Below are 23,700 nucleotides of genomic sequence, written 5' to 3' on the forward strand. Positions count from 1 at the left end.
GGGTCAGAGGAAGGCTCCTAAGAAGACAGAGCCCCAAAAAGAGGGATTGAAGGGAAGCGGGTGGCAACTAGCACTCGAGCTGCTGTGTGCCTGTCTCTACTCTGTGCAAAAGACTGTATGGAAAGTACTACTGTGTGTGCACCTACTGTGTGCCGGTCTCACTATATAAAGTGCACCTACTGTGTATCAGATACTCTACATAAATTCTACTATGTGGCAGGTGTGCCACATAAAGCTCACCTACTGTGTGCAGCATGCTCTACATAATGTAAGCTTACTTTGTGCAGAGTACTTTATATAAAGTGTGCCTACTCTGTGCCACCTGCCGTATATAAAGCATACCTACTGTGTGTCATGTGCTCCACATTGAACATGTGTACTATGTACCTGGTGACCTACCTAAAATGCACCTACTCTGTGTCAAGTATTCTACATAAATCTGGTCTACTGTGTGCTGGCTACTCCACATATAGTGCACCTACTGTGTGCCAGGTGCTTCACATAAAGAGTGTCTACTGTATGCTGGGCGCCCTTCACAAATCCTGTATCTTGAGTCCCTGGTCCTTTATATAAACCATGCCTGCTGTGTGCCAGGTGCTCTAAATAAAGCACACCTACAGTGTGCCAGATGTTCCACATAAAATGTTCCTCCTGTATGTTGGGTGCCCTACATAAAGTAAAACTACTCTGTGCAACATACTTGACGTAAAGCCCACATGCTATGTGCCAGGTACATTACATAAAGACCACCTACTGTGTGCCAGGTATGCCACATAAAATGCGCCTACTATGTGTTAGGTACTCCACATAAAGTGCACCTACTGTGTGCCAGGTGCTCTACATAAAGTGCACCTACTGTGTGCCAGGTGCTCTACATAAAGTGCACCTACTGTGTGCCAGGTGATCTACATAAAGTACACCCACTGTGTGCCAGGTGCTCTACATAAAGTACACCTACTGTGTGCCAGGTGCTCTACATAAAGTGCACCTGCTATGTCCCAGGTGCTTTACATAAAGTGCACCTACTGTGTGTCAGGTGCTCTACGTAAACCATACCTGCTTGTATCAGAATCTCACCTGGACGACAATGCCCAAAGCTGTCCCACCACCCTCCTATCAGCTCTCTAGGCCAGAGCCCCGGGGATTGTTGGAGAGACCCGAGTGATGGCATCCAGAGGAGGGAAGACGTCCGTTTAACATAAAAGCAAACTGAGGCTCAGAGAGGCCAGGCCTCCAGTCCAAGTTGCAGAGCTCACAGGAACTCAGGTCTATGAGATCCTCAAGCCCAAATCCTTTCCCTCTGCCGTGCTTCTCCACCCCCATTCACTAGGGTCAATGCCATATTAATACAGGGACATTTATAATGGAGGAACTTTAGGCAATGTGGTGGCCCAGAGGGGAAATATCTGGAGGCCCTTGGATCAGCACCTCGCTCCTCCTCCCACACCCAGGATGCTCCGCCCAACAGACCCAGGGCTCTCATCCTGGCCCTGCCTGGATCCTGTTCAGAATTGCCCTGTGGGGTGGACTCGGGAGAAGGGGGTCTCGAAGGAGAGACCTCCTAGCAGAGCTGCTGAGCAGGAGGGTGGGGAAGCCAGTGCTCCTGACACTCGCCAGGTTCTGGGGAGCCCCTGGACCTCCCCCACCCCACCACCACTGCCAGCTCAATCAGTCAGAGGATTCAGGCAGCTGGTCCCACAGCCCCCAGTGAGTGGGGTGCATCCCCCAACATTCCCATCCTCTCTGCAAGGACAGACCTCACCTGCTGGCAGCTCCATTCTTGTCAGGCTCAGGGAGCAAAGCCAGAGTTCCATGAACAGGTGGGCAGATCGCTTTGAGCTCAGGAGTTGGAGACCAGCCTGATCTGCAAGACAAAACCCCGTGTCTATAAAAAATATTAAAACTGGCCAGGCATGGTGGCTCATGCCTGTAATCCCAGCACTTTGGGAGGCCGAAGGGGGCGGATCACGAGGTCAGGAGATCGAGACCATCCTAGCTAACACGGTGAAACCCCATCTCTACTAAAAATACAAAAAAATATATATATATTAGCTGGGCGCGGTGGCGGGCACCTGTAGTTCCAGCTACTTAGGAGGCTGAGGCAGGAGAATGGCATGAACCTGAGAGGCAGAGCTTGCAGTGAGCCGAGATCGCACCACTGCACTCCAGCCTGGGTAACAGAGTGAGACTCCATCTCAAAAAAAACAAAAAACAAAAAACAAAAAAAACTAAACTAGCCAGGCATGGTGGCACATGCCTGTGGTCCCAGCTACTCAGGAGGCTGAGGCTGGAGAATCACTTGAAACCGTAAGGCAGAGGTTGCTGTGAGTCGAGATTTCGCTACTGTGCTCCAGCCTGGGTGACAGAGTGAAACCCTGTCTCAAAAAAAAAAAAAAAAAAAAAAAAAAAGGTAGATTGCAGTTAACTTTCTTTAAGCACATGGGAAAGGACATCTATAGTTTTCCAGATTTTACTTTTGGCATTGAGAAGTTAGCTGTCCATCTCCCCATCTCCTTAGAATTTAATCTCTCTCTTTACTCCCTCTTCTTAACTATTTTGATTTTTTTTTCTCTTTTTTTTTTTTCCGAAGTTTTACCACAATGTGTTAAGGTGTGGAATCCTCTTAATTTATTTTGCTTGGGGTTCATTGAGGTTCTCGAATCTACAGACAACTGTTTTTAATCAGTTTTAGAAAAATCTTGGCCACAATTTCTTCAAATAATGCATGTGCCCTATTTTTTATTTTATTTCTGAGACTCTAATTAAACAAAAGTTACACGTTCTCATTCTGACACTAATGTTTTCTTCCCTCTCTTTTATTTATTTATTTATTTATTTGTTTGTTTATTTATTTTGAGACAGAGTCTCACTCTGTCGTCCAGGTTGGAGTGCAGTGGCACCATCCCCGTTCACTGCAACCTTCGCCTCTCGAGTTCAAGCAATTCTTCTGCCTCAACCTCCCAAGTGGCAGGGATTACAGGTGTTCCCCACCACACCTGGCTAGTTTTTGTATTTTGAGTAGAGACAGGATTTCGCCATGCTGGTCAGGCTGGTCTTGAACACCTGACCTCAAGTGATCCGCCTGCCTCAGCCTCCCAGAGTGCTGGGATTATAGGCGTGAGCCACCACACCTGGCCTCCAATTCACTAATTCTCTCTTCAATTCTGTCTGACATGCATTAAACTTCTCCTGGGATACTAATATTATATTTTTGGTTCTAAAAAGTTATATTTCTTTTTTTTTTCCAAATCAACCATGCCACTCTTTACAATGCCTTATTTATTCCTTGAAGATATTTCCAAAATTGCATTTCATTATTTAAACTTAGTAAGCAATATTGTTTCATAGTCCCTGCCTGATAATTCCAATATCTGAAGTCTTTGTTGGACTGTTTCTGGAGCTATGGGGAAGTGGGAGATTCTGAAGGTGTTGATGCCTGGGTCGTGATGCATCCTGTCAAGTTTATGGGGAGGAAGAGGCAGAGCTGGAGCTCTTGGCTCCTCCACTCAATCTGGGCTTGCTGCAGGAGCCTGCCGTGTGACCTTGGCCTTGTTCCCTGCCCTCTGTGGGCTTTGTGTTCCCAGAGGCGACCATGAAGGATGCTTCTTCTGAGGACCACACCTCTGTATTTCTCCAGATCTTTTTCCTGATATTCGCTGAGAAGAGACACCATCCTGGGAAACATCACCCAGAGTCCAGTTCCATTTTTCCAAAATGCTTGGAACTGGGGCAGCCCAGCCCAGCCTCGCTAGCTACAGGGGGTGGTGTTGGTGTCGGGGGGTTGATGATGAGATCTTTAGGGAGGAGGTGATGTAAAAACTGAGACCTCAAATGAGAATAGGACTGAGACAGGTGACAGTGAGTAGTAGTGGAAGGAGTACCAGGCAGGAGGGAGGGAGGAAAGATGGAAGAAGGGAAGAAGAGAGGAAGGAAGGAAGAGAAGGAAGAAAGGAGGGAGGGAAGCAGCAAACGAGGGAGGGAGGCAGGAATGGAGAGGGCATTCCCAAGGCCCCCCGCCTCCCTCCTTGGACTTCGATTCCCCTGCATCCTGCATCCCAGGCAGGCTCCTCAAGACACCTCTGGGAACCTGCCACTGGGGAAGACGCCTGCAGAGATAAAGCTCTCGCCCTGGGTGCACTGTGTCCAGGGCCATTGCAGGCCTGGCTGCAAGGCGTCCCTAAAGGTCTCTGATGAAGGTAAGTGGAGTCCTCTATTTCCAAAGCTGCTTTCCAGGATGAAGTGGCAAGAGTACTGGGAGGTGGAAGGGAGAAGGCAAGAGAAGCAGGGAAAATTGGAACAGAGGGAGGCACAGGTTTGGGAAAAGAAACGAGAGGGAGCATGGGATGATATGGAGTAGGGGTTCTATAGCCTCAGCCACCTGGCTTCAGGCTGGGTCAGCCTGTCCTCACTCCAGATCCCCCACAGAGTTCACCTACTGCCCAGAGCGGCCCCCTTTCCACAGCAGTTGTGGCCACCAGGGTCTATGCTGCTGTGGGGAGTGGTCTCCGTACTAAGTTGTGAAGGAGGGTGGTTCTGAGCCAGGAGGGCGACACTGAGTGTGTCACCATGCACATGGGTGCACTTAGGCATCACCTATGTATGCTCCTGCCTTCATTGTGTGTGTGTGTGTGTGTGTGTGTGCAGTTGCGTGTGCTTGTATGGGATTATTGTAGCTGTCATTTCGAAGTGCCACAAACCTTGTGGCTTAAAACAAGATAAATGCATTCTTGCACAGTTCTGGAGGCTAGAAGTCTGAAATCAAGGTGTCTACAAAGTTATACTCCCTCTGAAGATTCTAAGGAAGAAGCTTCCCTGCCTCTTCCAGATTCTGGGTACTCCAGGCATTGATTGATTTGTAGTTGCATCGCTCCAATGTCTGCCTCTCTCTTCATGTGACCTTCTCTCTGTGTGTCCTCCCCTCTTCTTCAAAGGGCACCAGTCATTGGATTTAGGAAGCAACCTTATTTGGAATAATCTCATTTTTATTTTTTTTATTATTATTTTCAGGACAGGGTCTCACTCTGTCACTCAGGTTGGAGTGCAGTGGCACCATCACAGCTCACTGCAGTCACAACCTCCCAGGCTCAATTGATCCTCCCACCTTGGCCTCCCAAGCGGCTGGGACCACAGGCATGCACCACCACACCCAGCTAATTTTTGTAGAGATGGGGTTTTGCCATGTAGCTCAGGCTGGTCTCGAACTCCCGGACTTAAGCGATCTTCCCGCCTTGGTCTCCCACAGTGCTGGGATTACAGGTGGGAGCCACCACACCCACCCAATCTCATTTCTGGATCCTTACCTTAATGACATCTGTAAAAGACCCTATTGCCACCTAAGGTCACATTCTTTTAGTTTAGTTTAGTTTAGTTTAGCTTAGTTTCAGGGTACATGTGCAGGATGTGCAGGTCTGTTACACAGGCAAATGTGTGCCATGGTGCTTTGCTGTACCTATCAACCCATCACCTAGGTATTAAGCCCAGCACACATTAGCTAGTTTTCTGATGCTCTCCCCACCTTTGCCCTACCCCAGCAGGCTCCAGTGTGTGTTATTCCCCTCCCTGTGTCCAAAGGTCACATTCTGAGGTTCTGGGTGAACATGAGTTTTGGAGGGACATGATTCAACACACACAGTGCCCTCACCATGGGATGGCTGTGTGTCCCCAGTTTATTCCAGCCCCAGATGAGCACCAGGCACTTGGCAAGGGCTCCGTAGGTGTGTGCAGTATGAGCACTGGTGTCTCTGGTTCTGGCTGGGGGTGTCACTGCCAGTGTGCATTTCAGAGCCAGCGCGACTGTGTGGCATTGCTCAGATCTGTCTGCCTTTGCATCTGTGTGTCCAGTTATATGATTAAGTGCATAAGCAGAAAGAGCTGGATGAGTGGAATTGTGTCTCCTTTGAGGAGGGAGGGCACTGGAGCAGGGTCTGGGAGCCTACGTGTGTGCCAGCCTGGGGTTCTGCGTGTGCACCAGCCTGGGGTTCCACATGTGCAGCAGTCTGAGGTTCTGCCCGGGAGCCCTCAGCCGGGAGGAGGGCCCTGACCTTCCTCCTTCCCTAGGTCTAGACTTGGGCAGGGGAGTTGGAGAGCCCCCTTGGAGATTTCTGCCAAGGTGCCGTTCTGGGAAAGAATGGGACAGAAAGTGCCAGAGGGAGACAGGGAGCTGAGAGAGCCCTTTCTGTATTTTTTTTTTTTTTTTTTTTTTTTTGAGACAGGGTCTCACTCTGTCACCCAGGCTGGAATGTACTGGCATGAACATGGCTCACTGCAGCCTCGAATTCCTGTACTCAAGCAATCCTCCCGCCTCAGCCTCCTGAGTAGCTGGAACTACAGGTACACATCACCATGCCTGGCTAATTTAAAAACAATTTTTGGGGTAAAGACGTAATCTCACTATGTTGCCCAGACTGGTCTCAAACTCCTGGCCTCGAGCGATCCTCCCTGCTCAGCCTCCAAAAGTGCTGGGATTATAGATGTGAGCCACTGGGCCTGTCCTCTTTCTGTAATTTTTAGTAATATTTGTGCATGTAGGAGCGGGGACCTTGGAGCCTGTTGGTAGCCAGTAGAGAGGAAGAGGTGAGCTGCATGAGGGAGGGAGTGCTGGAGGGTCAGGGGCATTTACAGTGACAGAAGGAAATTAGCCTGGAATGGGGTTAAAGCCCCGGACTGTCGCGGTGCCAATGTGGGTCACCTGGCGGGCAAGGAGGAGTGGCAACCAGCTCAGCAGACAGCAAACAGCAATGATGACGGAGGTTATCACAACAATGTTGGCTGGCAGCCTTGAGAAATGCGTGCTAAGCACTTGGCATCCCGTCCCCCAGGGAACCCCCAGGGCAGGTCTCTGGTTATCCCAGCATACAGTGAGAACCTGGGATTTGAACCATGGGTCTGCGTGACTCCACGACCTGGCTGTGTCTTAGAGAATTGTCTCTGGCTGTCAGAAGAGGGATGGGACAGAGGAGGGGAGACTGGTAAGCACCATTGACTGGGAGAGAGGGTGCGAGGCCAGAGCTGGGGTTGTGTCCATGTGATGGAGGGGCAGGGAGGCTCACAGATGGCAGGTGAGGGAGAGGAGGGATGAAGAAGAGGAGGGAGTTGAGACTGTGCTGCAGTTATTGGCTTGGCCGGCTGGGTCCCCTCCAGCCCACACATGCTACTTTTCTGTGTGGAATGATTGTTCCTAGCTTGAGCCAAATTGTCCATTTTCCAGGTAATATTCTGAGTCCTCCAACCACTGAGCTAACCTTGGCTCTGAGAGATAGTGACAATCTTCTAGGTAGGGCTAGGAGGAAGTGTAATATTGGGGTGAACCCAGGTCCCTGGTAAGTATTTGAAAACCTGCTATCAAAACAGTAGCTTTCTCATAGAAGTAAAAAGTAGGACAGAGGATACTAGAGGCTGGGAAGGGTAGGCAGAAGGGAGAGATAGGGAGAAATGGGCTAAAAGACACAAAATTACAAATAGAGGCTGGGGTGGTGGCTCACGCCTGTAATTCCAACACGTCGGGTGGCCGGCCGAGGCAGGCAGATCACTTGAGGACAGGAGTTCGAGACCAGCCTGGCCAACATGGCAAAATCTTGTCTCTACTAAAAACACAAAAATTAGCCGGGCGTGGTGGCGGGCGCCTGTAATCCCAGCTACTCGGGGGGCTGAGGCAGGAGAATCGTTTGAACCCAGGAGGCAGAGGTTGCAGTGAGCTGAGATCATGCCACTGCACTCCAGCCTGAGCAACAAGAGCAAAACTCCATCTCAAAACAAACAAACAAAAATAAGTAAATAAAAATAAAATTAAAAAACAGTAGGCTTCAGTTAGTCAAAGATATCTACATAATTATATAGATACCATACACACACATACACACACACAATTTTTGTTGGACTTAAACTGCAGATGTACTCCACAACTCCTCAATGATATTTTATCATCCTTATCTGATCATCATTGATATGCACAACAGGGGCGATTTCATTTTATTTATTCCCATTTATCATCATGTCTCACTTCTACTCCGCTTTCCTGCCCCCACCACAGACAGCTGTTCCAATTCATTCGAAGTGTATCCCTTTGTTTGCATGAATTCTTATTAAATTCTCCAGCCTGGGTGACTCGTTCTCAAAAAAAAAAAAAAAAAAATCCTCTCTTTTAGCTTTTTTGAAAATATGCGATAAGTTACAATTAGCCATATTTACCCACCAGTGCCGCAGATCTTACTAGAATTTTGCCAGTTTGTCGACTAATTCCCTCTTTATGTTCTAGGGCACAATTCATTTCATTTAGTTGTTATTTCTATTTTTCATTATCATTTTTGTTTGCTCTTCGCATTTTTTAATTTTCCTTTTATTCCAAAGATTATTCAGTGATATGTTACTGTGGCAATGTCACGTAATTCAACCTGATATTTATGTTCTAAATATATAGGTAGTTTTAAGGGTCCTCATCTTAGGAATTTCCAATTTTATTTCAGAATGCTCAGAAAACCTGGGTCTTTCTTACATTGGCACTTGCTACAATTTAACAGAACATAAGTCTGACCATCCATGCCTGTCCTCAAACTTAAATTCTTTGTTTGTTGGTTTCTTTGCTTTTGAGACAGGGTTGCACTCTGTCACCCAGGCTGGAGTGCAGTGGCGTGATCTCAGGTCCCTGCAACCTCTGCCTCCTGGGCTCAAGCAATTCTCCCGCCTCAGCCTCTCAAGTAGCTGGGATTACAGGTGCATGTCACCACACCCAGCTAATTTTTATATTTTTAGTAGAGGCGGAATTTCACCATGTTGGCCAGGCTGGTTTTGTACTCCTGACCTCAAGTGATCCACCCGCCTTGGCCTCCCAAAGTGCTGGGATTACAGGAGTCAGCTACCGTGCCCGGCCCTCAACCTTACATTCTTAAGTGTTTATTCCAGGCCCTGTGGCAGGTACATTATGAGCATAATCTTATTAAATCCTCATAACAACTCTGTCAATTTGGGATTATTATCAACTTTCTTTTAGGGATGAGAAAACTAAGCCTCACAACAATCAAGGGATCAACCACGGTCGCCTAGCTCTGAAGTGGGGATCCAACCCAGGTGTGGCTGAATAGAGTCCACTGGGACTTAAAAACAGGAAAGTTATTATTATTTTGTATCAGTATTACTATTTGTGAGGTTCTTACTATGGGCCAAGACTTGTGTAAAGCAAGTAAGATGCATGATCTTATTTAAACCTTAACAGTTTGTTTTTGTTTTTGTTTTATGAGATAGCATCTCGCTCTATCACCCAGGTTGAAGTGCAGTGGCTCAGTCATAGCTCACTGCAGCCTCGATCTCCCAGGCTCAATCGATCCCTCCCACCTCAGCCTCTCAACTAGCCAGGACCACAGACATGCAGCACCATGCGTGGGTCATTTTCTTATACTTTGTAGAGTTGGGGATCTTGCTATTTTGCCCAGGCTGGTCTCAAGCTCCTGGGCTCAAGTGATCCTCCTGCCTCAGTCTCTCATGTAGCTGGGACCACAGGCATGTGCCACCATGCCTGACTAATTTTATGTTTATTTTTATTTTGTAGAGATGGAGTTTCACTATGTTACCTAGGGTGGCCTCGAACTCCTGGCCTCAGGTGACCTCCTCTGCCTCAGCCTCCCGAAGTGATGAGATGACAGGTGTTAGCCATCATTCCCAGGCTAAACCTGAGCACATTATTATTAACCTATTTTTGGCCGGGTGCGGTGGCTCACGCCTGTAATCCCAACATTTTGGAAGGCCGAGGCAGGTGGATCACCTGAGGTCAGGAGTTCGAGACCAGCCTGGCCAACATGCTGAAACCCCGTCTCTACTAAAAATACAAAAATTACCTAGCGTGGTAGCACATGCCTGTAATCCCAGCTACTCTGGAGTCTGAGGCAGGAGAATCGCTTGAACCCAGGAGGCAGAGGTTGCAGTGAGCTGAGATCACACCACTGCACTCCAGCCTGGGCGACAGAGTGAGACCTCATCTCAAAAAATATAAATAAAAATAAATAACATATTTTTGCACATGGAGTAACCATGGCTTGGACAGATGAAGGAGGTGCTCTCAGATGTCCTCCCAGGTAGGAGTCACTAGACACCCCCATGCTCCTAACCACTGGCTATTTTTCCTCTCTCCCCAACTAGGCGTGGCCGCCATGCTGGGGCTAAACCACACCTCCACGTCTGAATTCATCCTCGTGGGCTTCTCCGCCTTCCCCCACCTCCAGCTGATGCTCTTCCTGCTGTTCCTGCTGATGTACCTGTTCACGCTGCTGGGCAACCTGCTCATCATGGCCACCGTCTGGAGCGAACGCAGCCTCCACACGCCCATGTACCTCTTCCTGTGCGCCCTCTCCGTCTCCGAGATCCTCTACACCGTGGCCATCATCCCGCGCATGCTGGCCGACCTGCTGTCCGCGCAGCGCTCCATCGCCTTCCTGGCCTGTGCCAGTCAGATGTTCTTCTCCTTCAGCTTCGGCTTCACCCACTCCTTCCTGCTCACCGTCATGGGCTACGACCGCTACGTGGCCATCTGCCGCCCCCTGCGCTACAACGTGCTCATGAGCCCGCGGGGCGGCGCCTGCCTGGTGGGCTGCTCCTGGGCTGGTGGCTCAGTCATGGGGCTGGTGGTGACCACGGCCATTTTCCACCTCACCTTCTGTGGACCCAGTGAGATCCACCATTTCTTCTGCCACGTACCACCTCTGTTGAAGTTGGCCTGTGGAGACGATGTGCTGGTGGTGGCCAAAGGCGTGGGCTTGGTGTGTATCACGGCCCTGCTGGGCTGTTTTCTCCTCATCCTCCTCTCCTACGCCTTCATCGTGGCCGCCATCTTGAAGATCCCTTCTGCTGAAGGCCGGAACAAGGCCTTCTCCACCTGTGCCTCTCACGTCACTGTGGTGGTCGTGCACTATGGCTTTGCCTCTGTCATTTACCTGAAGCCCAAAGGTCCCCAGTCTCTGGAAGGTGACACCTTGATGGGCATCACCTACACGGTCCTCACGCCCTTCCTCAGCCCCATCATCTTCAGCCTCAGGAACAAGGAGCTGAAGGTTGCCATGGTCGCCGTGAAGAAGACCTTCTTCGCCACACTCTTTCCACAGAATTGCTGAAATGGCTGGCTTTCTCTCAGGAGATGTAGTGAATGGGAACACTTCAGTCTTTCTCCTTTATTTCTTTTCCTTTCCTTCCTTCTTTCCTTCCTTCCTTTCTTTCTTCCTTCCTTCCTTCCTCCCTTCCTCCCTCCCTCCTTGTCTCCCTTCCTTCCTCCCTCCCTCCCTTCCTCCCTCCATCTCTCACTTCCTTTCTCCCTGCCTCCCTCCTTGCCTTCCTTCCATCCTTCCTCCCTCCCTCCCCCTTCCTTCTTATCTCCCTCCTTCCCTCTTTCCCTTCTCTCTGTCTCTTTCTGTTTCTATGCTTCTCTGTCTCTGTCACTCTCTTTCTCCCTCCTTGTTTTTTTTCTTTTCTTTTCTTTTCTTCTCTTCTCTTCTCTTCTCTTTTCTTTTCTTTTCTTTTGACAGAGTCTCGTTCTGTTGCCCAGGCTGGAGTGTAGTGGCACGATCTTGAGTCAATGCAACCTCCACCTCCTGGGTTCAAGCGATTCTCCTGCCTCAGCCTCCCAAGTAGCTGGGATTACAGGCACATGCCACCATGCCTGGCTAATTTTTGTATTTTTAGTAGAGACGGGGTTTCACCATGTTGGCCAGACTGGTCTTGAACTCCTGACCTCAGGCGATCTGCCCACCTTGGCCTCCCAAAGTGGTGAGATTACAGGCATGAGTCACTACACCCAGCCCTGACTTTTTTATTATAGACATCCTAGTGGTTTCTTATTGCGGTTTTGGTTTGCATTTCTCCGATGACTCATGACAGGCTTTAGCTGCTTAACACCCATGAGTTCTTTTACTTCACAAAGAAGACAGGATTGCTAACTCCATTTCGTTTGTTTGTTGGTTGGTTTGTTTTAGACACGTATTGCTCTGTTGCCCAAGCTGGAGTGCAGTAGTGCAATCATGGCTAAGTGCAGCGTCGACTTCTGGGCTCAAGCAATTCTCCCACCTCAGCCTCCAGAGAAGCTAGCACTGCAGACACATGCCCACCACAAGGGTAATTTTGTATTTTCTGTAGAGACAGGATCTCACTATGTTGCCCAGGCTAGTCTTGAACTCCTGGTCTCAAGCAATCCTGCCATTTCGGCCTCCCCAAATGCTGGGATTACAGGCATGAGCCGTGACACCAGCCAAGTTCTATTTTGAAGATAAGGAAGCTAAGTTATAAAGAGATTAAGTTAATTATCTAAAGGTTTCATCACTGATGTGGAAAAGCTAGAATTGAACCTATTCTTTAAATTAGAGCTGGGGGTAAGAAGTAGACATTTCTCAGGGCCTGTGAAGAGGGGAAGTCAGGATGTTCCAGAAAGAGAGGAAGAGCTGGATTGAAAACAAGAGGCAAATTCTAGCTAGCACCGATGGAGTGAGCCCAGAACTAGAAATACGCTGTCTTCGTGGGTTTAGGAAGAATCACCCAGTGTCAGAGAATTACGGATACACTATGAGTTTGGCCAAACTGGCTTTAGTACTTCTGTGTTTAATTTTTTTAGTAGACATGTTAATATGAAAGAGAGTGTCACATTCAAATATTAAATTGGGCCAGGCGTAGTGCCTCACATCTGTAATTCCAAAACTTTGGGAGGCCATGGCAGGAGGATCACTGGAGCCTGGGAGTTCGAGACCAGCCTGGGCAACAAAGTGAAACCCTATCTCTACAAAAAAAATCAAAAAATTAGCTAGACATGGCTGCATGTGCCTGTAGTACCAGCTACTCAAGAGGCTGAGGTGGGAGGATTGTTTGAGCCCAGGAGGACAAGACTGCAATGAGCAGTAATTGTGCCACTGCACTCCAGCCTGAGTAACAGAGTAAGACCTGGTCTTGAAAAAAAAAAAATAATTAAACTCTTTGAAAAAAAAATCTACCTGAGTTGTATTAGAAGTTCCAGGGCACTTAACTACTAATATCTAGGGGGCATTCTTTGCCTCCCCTATAAAATGCAAAGGGATCCCAAATGTTAAACTCCACCCCCATCACGTGGAGTTGTCATGGACAAGAGAATGTTTATACCCTGCTTATACCCCACATGTCCTGGGGTGTAGCTTGTGCTTTCTAGCTGGTCATGGTTCTGAAGATACCTTGGAATAGGCTGGGAAACAGGTAAAAATCAGACTGCGTGAGTTTGAAAGAGTGCAGGAAATGTGGCTTCTGGGTTATATCCAAGATGTGTCATTGTGGTTCCCCGTGGTGATCAGAAAAGCAAGCCAGCTTGCTGTAGTTTGGTTAACCAATGTCCATGCATTCCGAAATTAAAATAAGCTTTGTGATTACTCCTTCACTTTATTTAGTAGTAGCCCTTGTGTAAATTTAAAACAACCAAAGAAGTTGGGCTTAGTGTTGTTTTTATACATGGCATATTCTAGACCCCAAGGGCCAGGTCAGGGTGAGGAAGGTGAGGAAGAGACCTCACCTCCTTTAAACATTATTTAAAATGTTGACATTTTGTTCACCATAGATTTGTTTGCATTCATTTTGGTTTTTTAAAATATTGCATTAGGCTGGGTGTGGTGGCTCACTCCTATAATCCCAGCACTTTGGGAAGTCGAGACAGACAGATCATTTGAGGTCAGGAGTCCGAGACCAGCCTGGCCAACATGGTGAAACCCCATCTCTACTAAAAATACAAAAATCGGCTGGGTGTGGTGCCCGCATGTGGTCCCAGCTACTTGGGAGGCCGAGGCAGGAGAATTGCTTTAACCAGGGAGACAGATGTTGCAGTGAGTCAAGATAGCGCCACTGCACTCCAGCCTGGGCGACCGAGTGACACTTCATCTAAAAAAAATAAATAAATAAAAATAAATATAATTTATCTTGATTGTTGAATTTTTTGGTGGCCCCTTACATCGGGTGTTCAAAGTGACTCCCTTATCTCCCCACAAATTAAAAACAAAATGCTTGCATTTTTCCCTCAAAAGACTAAAAAATAGAAGCCATCATTAATTTAAAATAGGATTAAGTGCCAAAAGTTCAGTGAAAACACAGCAGGTCCGGGGGTGACAACTCCCCATGCCCCAGGGGTGGAGACAGCCCCTCTCTGTCTGCTAGCTTTGGCCAGTCCCCCTCCCCTGGGACCCTGTCCTCGTCTCCCCCCATTTATCAGCCTTCACTTTCTGAAGTCCCACACCTCCTGCCTTCCTCACTGTTTGCCCAGCCTTGATAATGGTCCCCTCTGTGCTTGGCATCCCCAACCCTCGGCTCACTGCAACCTCTGCCTCCCGGGTTCAAACGATTCTCCTGCCTCAGCCTCCCAAGTAGCTGGGATTGTAGGCGCCCGCCACCACACCCAACTAATTTTTGTATTTTTAGTAGAGACGGGGTTTTGCCATGTTAGCCAGACTCATCTTGAACTCCTGACTTCAGGTGACACCACCACCTCGGCCTCCCAAAGTGCTGGGATTATAGGCGTGAGCCACTGCTGCCAACCAGAAGGATCTTTCTAAAGGGAAATTCTGAAAAATCATCTCTATACTTAAACCTTCCATTTCTCTTAGGATACAGTACACACTCTAGTGTGATCATCAGGGCTGTGTGGCCAGGTCTATACTTCATCCCCAAATTCATCCTCTGACTCTATAGCCCAATGGGCTCCCTGCTGTCCCGGCAGTAAACCGAGCATGCCCGCACCCCAGGAACCTTGCATCTACTCTTTTACTCTTTTTTTTTTTTTTTTCTTGAGAGATTGGGACATGAAATCTTCCATTTCTCTTTGCATTGCTGGTTTGCATTATTGGGGGGTATTAGATGAAGCTTGCTTTTGGCAAGAGGAGTCTAGATTCCAGGTTTGGTGCTAACTGACAAAGTATCTTGCGGCAGGTAGAAATAATCAGTTATCTTGCATTTTCCCCACAAAAGACTAAAAAATGGAAGCCATCATTAATTTAAAATACGATTAAGTGCCAAAAATTCAGTGAAAACACAGCCAGGTCTGTGTTTTCTCTGTGTTCGTATCTCACACACAATTCCTCTCCAAATACATCCCTGATGCTATTTAAACATTATGTATGTAATTGTATGTTGTCTACAAGGTAAACCTTAAAAGTGTGACAAATAGAGGTTACTATATGTTCATTGAATGTCTTTTTTTTTTTTTTTTTTTTTTGAGAGAGAGAGAGAGAAAGAAGATCTCACTCTGTCACCCACGCTAGAGTGCAGTGACATGATCTCAGCTCACTGCAACCTTCTCCTCCCAGGTTCAAACGATTCAATTCTCCTGCATCAGACTCTCTGGAATTACAGGCATGTGCCACCATGCCCAGCTAAATTTTGTGTGTGTTTTTAGTAGAGACAGGGTTTCATCATGTTGCCCAGGCTGGTCTCAAACTCCTGGCCTCAAGCAACCTGCCCACCTCGGCCTCCCAAAGTGCTGGGGTTACAGGCGTGAGCCACCACGCCTGGCCCCTTGCATCTACTCTTGCTTCTACCTGTGATACCCTTCTTCCTCCAGCTGCTCCCATACTCTCTTGGGTCTTCCTGAGGGTCACCTCCTCAGAAAGCTCTTTCCTGACCTCCCCACACTCGGTCACCACCCCTATTACAAGCCCTCATAGCAACTCACGTAGGTCCCTCGGAGCTTTTATCACAATGTCCCATATATATTAATTGGTGCAATTATTGACTTAATATCTATGTCTTCCTCTTTCTAGGGCAGCCACTGCGATCAGGATGTCTTATCTAATTGGTTCAACACTGTCTTCCCAGTGGTGCCTAGAAAAATGCCTGGTACACAGTAGGTGCTCAATAAATGCTTTTTGAGTGAATACAGCAGGGTTTGTCATTCTGGCCCTGTTGACATTTGGGGACGGTGGTGGGGGCTGTTCTGTGCATTGTGGGATGTTGAGCAGTGTCACTGACTTTGACCTACTAGATGCTGTAACATATGTACCCTCTGCCTCAGCTGCAAAGACCAAAATTGTCTCTAGAAACTTCCAAATGTCCCCTGGGAAGGGGAGCAAAATCAGCATTGGCGGAGAAGCATGGGAATGCAGAGACCGGGCTAATACAGCTGCAGGTTCAGCAGTCTTACCCCTCCTGGCTCCCTTAGAACTTTGTTCACGGGATGGTTCATTTTACATGTCAACTTGACTGCGTCAGGAGATGCTCAGAGATCTGATTGGATGTTATTTCTGGGTATGTTGGTGAAGGTGTTTCTGGAAGAGATGAACATTTGGATTGGTGGATTGAATAAAACAGGTGGGCCTTTCCAGTGTGAGAGGGCATCCTCTAATTTGTGGAGGGTCCGAATAGAATAAAACAGCAAAGGAGGTTGGACTCATACTCCCTTTGCCTGATCATCTTCTCCTTGCTCTTACTGCTCCTGGTTCTTAGGCCTTCAGGCCCAGATTGGACTCTACACCATTAGCTTTCAGCTCTCAGGCCTTCAAACTATTGGCTGAGTCAACATTGGTTTTCTTGGTTCTCACCCTGCACATGGCATATCGTGAGACTTTTCAGCCTCCATAATTTTGTGAGCCAATACCATATATATGTATGTATGTGTGTGTGTGTATATATATATATATATATTTTTTTTTTTCTTTTTTAGATGGAGTCTCACTCTGTCGCCCAGGCTGGAGTACGGTGGCACACTCTTGGGTCACTGCAACCTTCACCTCCCCGGTTCAAGTGATTCTCCTGCCTCAGCCTCCTGAGCAACTGGGATTACAGGCACACGCCACCACGCCCCGCTAATTTTTGTATTTTTAGTGGAGACGGGGTTTTGCCATGTTGGCCAGACTGGTCTGAAACTCCGGACCTCAAGTGATCCACCTGCTTTGGCCTCCCAAACTGCTGGGATTACAGGCGTGAGCCACTGCACCCGCCACTTATAATATATATATACCCATCTACCTACTTACCTATCTATCTATCTATTCATTACCTATTTATCATCTATCTATCTGTCTATATCTTATTGGTTCCGTTTCTATGAAGAGCCTTGACTAATACAATCCATATCTTGGTCACAGCCCTAATATTTCTCTGTGTATCACTGCACCAGGTAACATGCAAATGCCTCAAAGGCTGGAAACAGAAACAAAGGCCTCTCTACACCCCCAAAACTAGCACAGTTCTGGAGACAAAGGCCACAAATAATTATTAAACTAATCTTAGCCCAGGTACGGTGGCTCACGCCTGTCCTTTATTGGCTGGGCGTGATGGCTCATGCCTGTAATCCCAGCACTTTTGGAGGCCAAGGCAGGCAGATTGCTTGAGCTGGGGATTTCAAGACCAACCCTGGCAACATGGTGAAACCCTGTCTCTACAAAAAATTCTAAAAATTAGCCAGCTATGGTGGCACATGGCTGTGGTCCTAGATACTTAGGAGGCTGAGGTGGGAGAATTACTTGAGCTCAGGAGGTTGAGGTTGCAGTGAGCCACGATCACACCACTGCACTCCAGCCTGGGCAAAAGAGCAAGACCCTGTCTCCAAAAAAACAAAACAAAACAAAAACAAATGACAACAAAAAACCCACCAAGCCTGTCCTTTATTAATGGGTGTATCTAATGATTTTCTGATATTCAAGCAGAAAGCTTTAGGCAGTGAGAGAGAAGCCATGTGGACATCTTGTGGGGAGAAGGGAATTCCTGGTAGTGGGCACAGCACATGCAAAGGTCCTGAGGTAGGAGCATATTTGGTGTGTTTGAGGGACAGTGGGGAGGCTAGAGCAGAGTGACTGAAGGAAGGAGAAAAAGGAGGTGAGGTCAGAGAAGAAGCAGCAGGGCCCAGGTGTGTAGAGCTTTGTTGGCACTGTAAAATTCGGATTTCCCTGTGAGTGAGACAGGGAGCCATTGGAAGGTTCTTAGTAGAGGAGATATAATACAATGTGCACCTCCTAGGCTCAAGCAATTCTCCTGCCTCGGCCTCCCGAGTAGCTGGGACTACAGGCGCCCACCACCACGCCTGGCTAATTTTTGTATTTTTAGTAGAGATGGGGTTTCACCATGTTGGCCAGGCTGGTCTCGAACTCCTGACCTCAAGTGATCCACCTGCCTCGCCTCCCAAAGTGCTTTTTCAATCATACATGTCACTGCTCTTAACATCCTTTTGTTTATACCAACGTGGAGTGTCTATAGGATATCAATCGAATTGGTGGAAATTAGGAGGCAGGATTTCAACCCAAGTCCTTCTCACTCAAACACGACTCCCCACACACACTTTTCCACTGCCCTGGGGGGCAATGAGGTTTCTTTTTCACAGCAAATACGTAAGTCAGCATTCTGGATTGTTCAATGTTGTAGGATTAAATTAGTCCCCTTTAGGAATATTTGTTAAGAATTGACATATCGTCCAAGTATCGTGCTGATGCTGGACGTGATAATGTACGAGATGATCAAACCTCATGATCACTTGCAGCTGGCAGCTTAAAGGATCAGAATAAGTTAGCATAAGACATCCGGTGCCTAACTCATAGTGGGTATCCAGCCTCTTTCCAGGGTCTCTATCCATTTGGATACCGGTAGGATCAGAGGCCAATGGGGTCTTTTATGAAGAAAGAAAAAAAAGAAAAGAAAAGGGGAGGGAAGGGGAGGGGAGGGGAGAGGAAAGGAGGGGAGGGGAGAGGAGGCCTGACTTATGTTCCTGCCCAGGTGGCTCTTTTGTCAGGAGAGGGGAGCATCTTGGCTCAATGCATAGAAGTTACTCAAGAATTTCTACAAGACTAAAACTTGTTTTAAAATCATGAAGCACTGTTGAATTTGTAGAAATATTCCATCTGTGTTCCAAGGATACATGCTTCAGGGCATAGAGGGTTGCCGCTGTCTTCTGTGCCATAAAAGAGGCTAAGGATGCTGAGATGTTTCATTTGAAGAAGCACCCGTCCTCCGGAAATTAGGATCCGACTGTAAAAAGGCAGTGCTTGAAGTGTTGAATGGAGAAGACTCGGAATCCGAAAAGACTGACATCGAAGCTTGGCTCTTCCAAGTTGGGTGGTGTCTGATGAGCCATGCATCTTTTGTGCCTCAGTTTCCCCCTCTATCAAACAGAGGGACTGTGATTGTATCTGCTCTCACTCCCACCTTGTGAGGCGCGAATGATACAACGTGCCTGGTGGGTAACAAGAAACATGAACTGTAGCACATATTCTGCAAAGGGAGCTTCTCTGAGTCTCCAAGTTTGGATTGAAATCGTTTCCCACATCCTCATTCTTCATGCTAATGTGAGATGTTTTGACTGCTTAAATGATAGAGAATTCACACTTTAGAAAAAAAAGATGCATAGCTCAAACCCAGGAAGACCTATTGTCAATACATATATAAATACTCTACAGTAGTGTCAATCTTAAATCCCTGCCTATTGGGAAGTGGGTGGGCGTGATGCCTGAGAGACCATGAGATAAACTTTTTTTTTTTCTTTTGAGACAGAGTCTCTGTCTGTCACCCAGGCTGGAGTGCAGTGGTGCGATCTCAGCTCACTGCAACCTCCGCCCCTGGGGTTCAAGCGATTCTCCTGTCTCAGCCTCCTGAGTAGCTGGGATTACAGGCGCCTGCCACCAAGCCAGCTAATTTTTGTATTTTTAGTAGAGACAGGGTTTCAGCAATTTGCTCAGGCTGGTCTCGAACTCCTGACCTCAGGGGATCTGTCCACCTCGGCCTCCCAATGTGCTGGGATTACAGGCATGAGCCACCATGCCCGGCCATGAGATAAACTCTCATCCTGGGCTCTGCACTCAATGTCCGGATTCAACAGAGAGTTCCCGGCTGGCCCACGAGCCATGTCACCTTCTAACACAGCATTTGGTATCTCACAGTATGATTTTTTTCCTTGATCCAATCATGAAGACATCTCAGTCCCTCTACAATTATTCAAGGCTCACACTTGACATGCTAAGGTTTCCTTGATGTTTTCAGAGAGTCTGTTTATTGCTCTTTCTAACTTCTATTGCATAGATCTGTGCAAAGCTGAAATTTAGGGTACTTTTCTCTCCTCTGCTATAATCTGGAGTAGCCTTACAAAATCTGAGTTGTAGCTACCTGGTGTTGCACTCATGGAGAGTGGGGCATGAAATCTTCCATCTCTCTTTGCATTGCTGGTTTGCATTATTGGGGGTATTAGATGACCCTGGCTTCTGGCAAGACGAGTCTAGATTGAGGTTGGGTGCTGACTGACACAGTATCTTGCAGCAGATAAAAATAATCAAACCTGGTTTTCTCTGTGTTAGTATCTCACACACACTTCCACTTCAAATACATCCCTGATGCTGATTAACCCTTGTGTTTATAACTGTATGTCATCTACAAGGTCCCTTGTAAACCTTAAAGCATGACAAATAAAGGTTACTACATGTTCATGGATTGTCGTTCTTTTGGGGGTGGGGGGAGAGATAAGGTCTCACTCTGTCCTCCATGCTAGATTGCAGTGGCACAGTCATAGTTCACTGTAACCTCAAACTTCTGGACTTAGGCAATAATCCCACTTCAGTCTCCCAAGTAGCTGGGACTACAGGCATGTACCACAATGCCAAGCTATTTTTTTTTTTTAAGTTTTTGTAGATATGCGGGCTTGCTATGTTGTCAAGGCTGGTCTTGAACTCCTGGCATCAAGCAATCCTCCTGCCTTGGAATTCCAATGTGCTGAAATTATAAGTGTGAGCCACAGTGCTTAGCTGGAATGTAATTTTCTTTTTTTCTTTTCTCTCTTTTTTTTTTTTTTTCTTTTTGAGACAGAGTCTCAGGCTGTCGCCCAGGCCGGAGTGCAGTGGCGCGATCTCGGCTTACTGCAAACTCCACCTACCAGGTTCAAGCGATTCTTATGCCTCAGCCTCCCAAGTAGCTAGGGTTACAGGCATGTGCCAACATGCCTGGCTAATTTTTGTATTTTTAGTAGAGATGGGGTTTTGCCATGTTGGCGATGCTGGTCTCGAACTCCTGACCTCAGGTGATCCGCCTCCCTCGGCCTCCCAAAGTGCTGGGATAACAGGCGTGAGCCGCCAGGGAATGTAATTTTTAACAGTAGCCTTCGGTAATCCAATTTAGTTGTGCCCAGTGAATTTCTCCTAGATCGTTACATTTTTTTCTGGGTAGAGTTTACTGAAGAAGGTCTTCATGGCGACCTTCAGCTCCTTGTTCCTGAGGCTGAAAATGATGGGGCTGAGGAAGGGCGTGAGGACCGTGTAGGTGATGCCCATCAAGGTGTCACCTTCCAGAGACTGGGGACCTTTGGGCTTCAGGTAAATGACAGAGGCAAAGCCATAGTGCACGACCACCACAGTGACGTGAGAGGCACAGGTGGAGAAGGCCTTGTTCCGGCCTTCAGCAGAAGGGATCTTCAAGATGGCGGCCACGATGAAGGCGTAGGAGAGGAGGATGAGGAGAAAACAGCCCAGCAGGGCCGTGATACACACCAAGCCCACGCCCAGGGCCACAGCAGGTACATTATTTCCACAAGCCAACTTCAACAGAGGTGGCACATGGCAAGCAAAATGGTGGATCTCACTGGGTCCACAGAAGGTGAGGTGGAAAATGGCCGTGGTCACCACCAGCCCCATGACTGAGCCACCAGCCCAGGAGCAGCCCACCAGGCAGGCGCCGCCCCGCGGGCTCATGAGCACGTTGTAGCGCAGGGGGCGGCAGATGGCCACGTAGCGGTCGTAGCCCATGACGGTGAGCAGGAAGGAGTGGGTGAAGCCGAAGCTGAAGGAGAAGAACATCTGACTGGCACAGGCCAGTAAGGCGATGGAGCGCTGCGCGGACAGCAGGTCGGCCAGCATGCGCGGGATGATGGCCACGGTGTAGAGGATCTCGGAGACGGAGAGGGCGCACAGGAAGAGGTACATAGGCGTGTGGAGGCTGCGTTCGCTCCAGACGGTGGCCATGATGAGCAGGTTGCCCAGCAGCGTGAACAGGTACATCAGCAGGAACAGCAGGAAGAGCATCAGCTGGAGGTCGGGGAAGGCGGAGAAGCCCACGAGGATGAATTGGGTCACTGTGGAGTGATTGACTCTCTGCATGGAGGCTGTGCCTGGGGTGAGATGTGACAGGGAGAGGTCAGTTACTACATGAAGAAAAGTTCTCAGCCTTCACCATATCTGGATTTGCCCAAGGGGCTACTCTTGATAAATGGTAAAGCTGGCTTTGGTTCTGTTCCCACTCTGTGCCTCCTATAATTTAATACCCTCATCAACCTAGTGAGAACGGTACTATTTTTTCAACCCCCTTTTGAAGCACCTTGAGCATAGTCATTGAGAATATTGACGTGCAGGGCTTGCTGAAGGCAAAGCTGTTGAAACGGTAGATCCGGAGACTTGAAGCCATAGGTGGGCTGGTTCTAAAAACTATACCCTTCACTATTTCTCTGTGTGGCCCCCCGCCCCCAAACGAAAATGCACCAGGCTGGCGTGGTGGCTCACATCTGTAATCCCAGCACTTTGGAGGCTGATGGGGGAGGATGGCTTGAGCCCAGGAGTTCAAGGTTGCAGCAAGCTATGATGACACCCCTGCACTCCAGCCTGGGTGACAGAGCCAGACCCTATCTCTTAAGAAAAGAAGAAAATGGCCGGGCGTGGTGGCTCACACCTATAATCCCAGCACTTTGGGAGGCTGAGGCAGGTGGATCACGAGGTTAAGAGATGGAGACCAGCCTGGCCAAAATGGCGAAACCCCAACTCTACTAAAAATATAAAAACTAGTCGGGCGTGGTGGCACATGCCTGTAGTCCCAGCTACTTGAGAGACTGAGACCTGGGAGGTGGAGCTTGCAGTGAGCGGAGATGGCACCACTGGACTCCAGCCTGGCAACAGAGCAAGACTCCGTCTCAAAAAAATAAAAAAATAAAAAGAAGAAAAACATATTCCTTTACTGGAACTTCCATTCATTCCTTCTCTGTCCTTCTACTCCCTTCTGATAAATCCTGTTCATCCCGCAGCTCCAGGTATCGCGAGATGTTCCCACCCATGGCTACAACTCCTTGGAACAGAGAGCATCTCTAAATCTGAACCAATCAGACTTCCTCTGGGGTTATCCATGTAGGACAGCAGAGACAGGAGACTGTGTTGCTCTAAGAAAAGAGCCAGAAATCATGTTCTGATTGTTTTCCAGCTCCCATGAGGTATGCCTCTATGTTCTGAGGCAGTGAAATGTAGCCATCAGACAGAAAGAGGGGCTTGGGAATCAGCAGACTTCAGTTCAAATCCCTCCTCTGACTGTTGTGTAATGATTTTCTATTTTTATATTTATTTATTTATTTTTGTAGAGACGGAGTCTCATTCGGTTGCCCAGACTGGAGAGCAGTGGTGCAATCATAGTTCACTGCAACCTCAAACTCCTGGATTCAAGCAATCTTCCTACCTCAGTCTCCCAAGTAGCTGGGACTACAGGCACACACCACCTCACCCAGCTAATGTTTTATTTTTTGTTATAGAGATGGCATCTTGCTATGTCACCCAGGCTGGTCTGGAACTCCACACGTCAAGTCATCCTCTTGCCTGGGATTCCCAAAGTGCTGGGATTACAGAAGTGAGCCACTGCACCAGGCCAATATTTTATAAAGTTGAACAGATTCTTTTATCTCTCTGTACCACCATCTTCCCCTCCCTACCTCAAAGGGTTGTTGTGGGAAGTAAATGAGCTTTTCTTAGGTGACCTAGCATGCAGTAGATGCTATATATCATAATT

At 47.9% G+C, this 23,700-nt stretch overlaps 2 protein-coding genes across 2 annotated transcripts; one reads left to right on the forward strand and one right to left on the reverse strand.

Moving 5' to 3' along the window:
* Positions 1-10,136: 10,136 nt before the first annotated feature.
* LOC102133504 (olfactory receptor 10H5) lies at positions 10,137-11,271 on the forward strand. The gene has a single exon (XM_005588303.5). It carries the CDS (start codon positions 10,140-10,142, stop codon positions 11,094-11,096), a length of 957 nt encoding a protein of 318 aa, XP_005588360.4. The 5' UTR covers positions 10,137-10,139; the 3' UTR covers positions 11,097-11,271.
* Positions 11,272-21,083: 9,812 nt separating this feature from the next.
* Positions 21,084-22,037, reverse strand: LOC102133896 (olfactory receptor 10H1). The gene has a single exon (XM_005588304.4). It carries the CDS (start codon positions 22,035-22,037, stop codon positions 21,084-21,086), a length of 954 nt encoding a protein of 317 aa, XP_005588361.3.
* Between the last annotated feature and the right edge of the window lie 1,663 nt (positions 22,038-23,700).

Source organism: Macaca fascicularis, chromosome 19 (assembly GCF_037993035.2).
Source record: "Macaca fascicularis isolate 582-1 chromosome 19, T2T-MFA8v1.1".
Taxonomy (NCBI): Eukaryota; Metazoa; Chordata; class Mammalia; order Primates; family Cercopithecidae; genus Macaca; species Macaca fascicularis.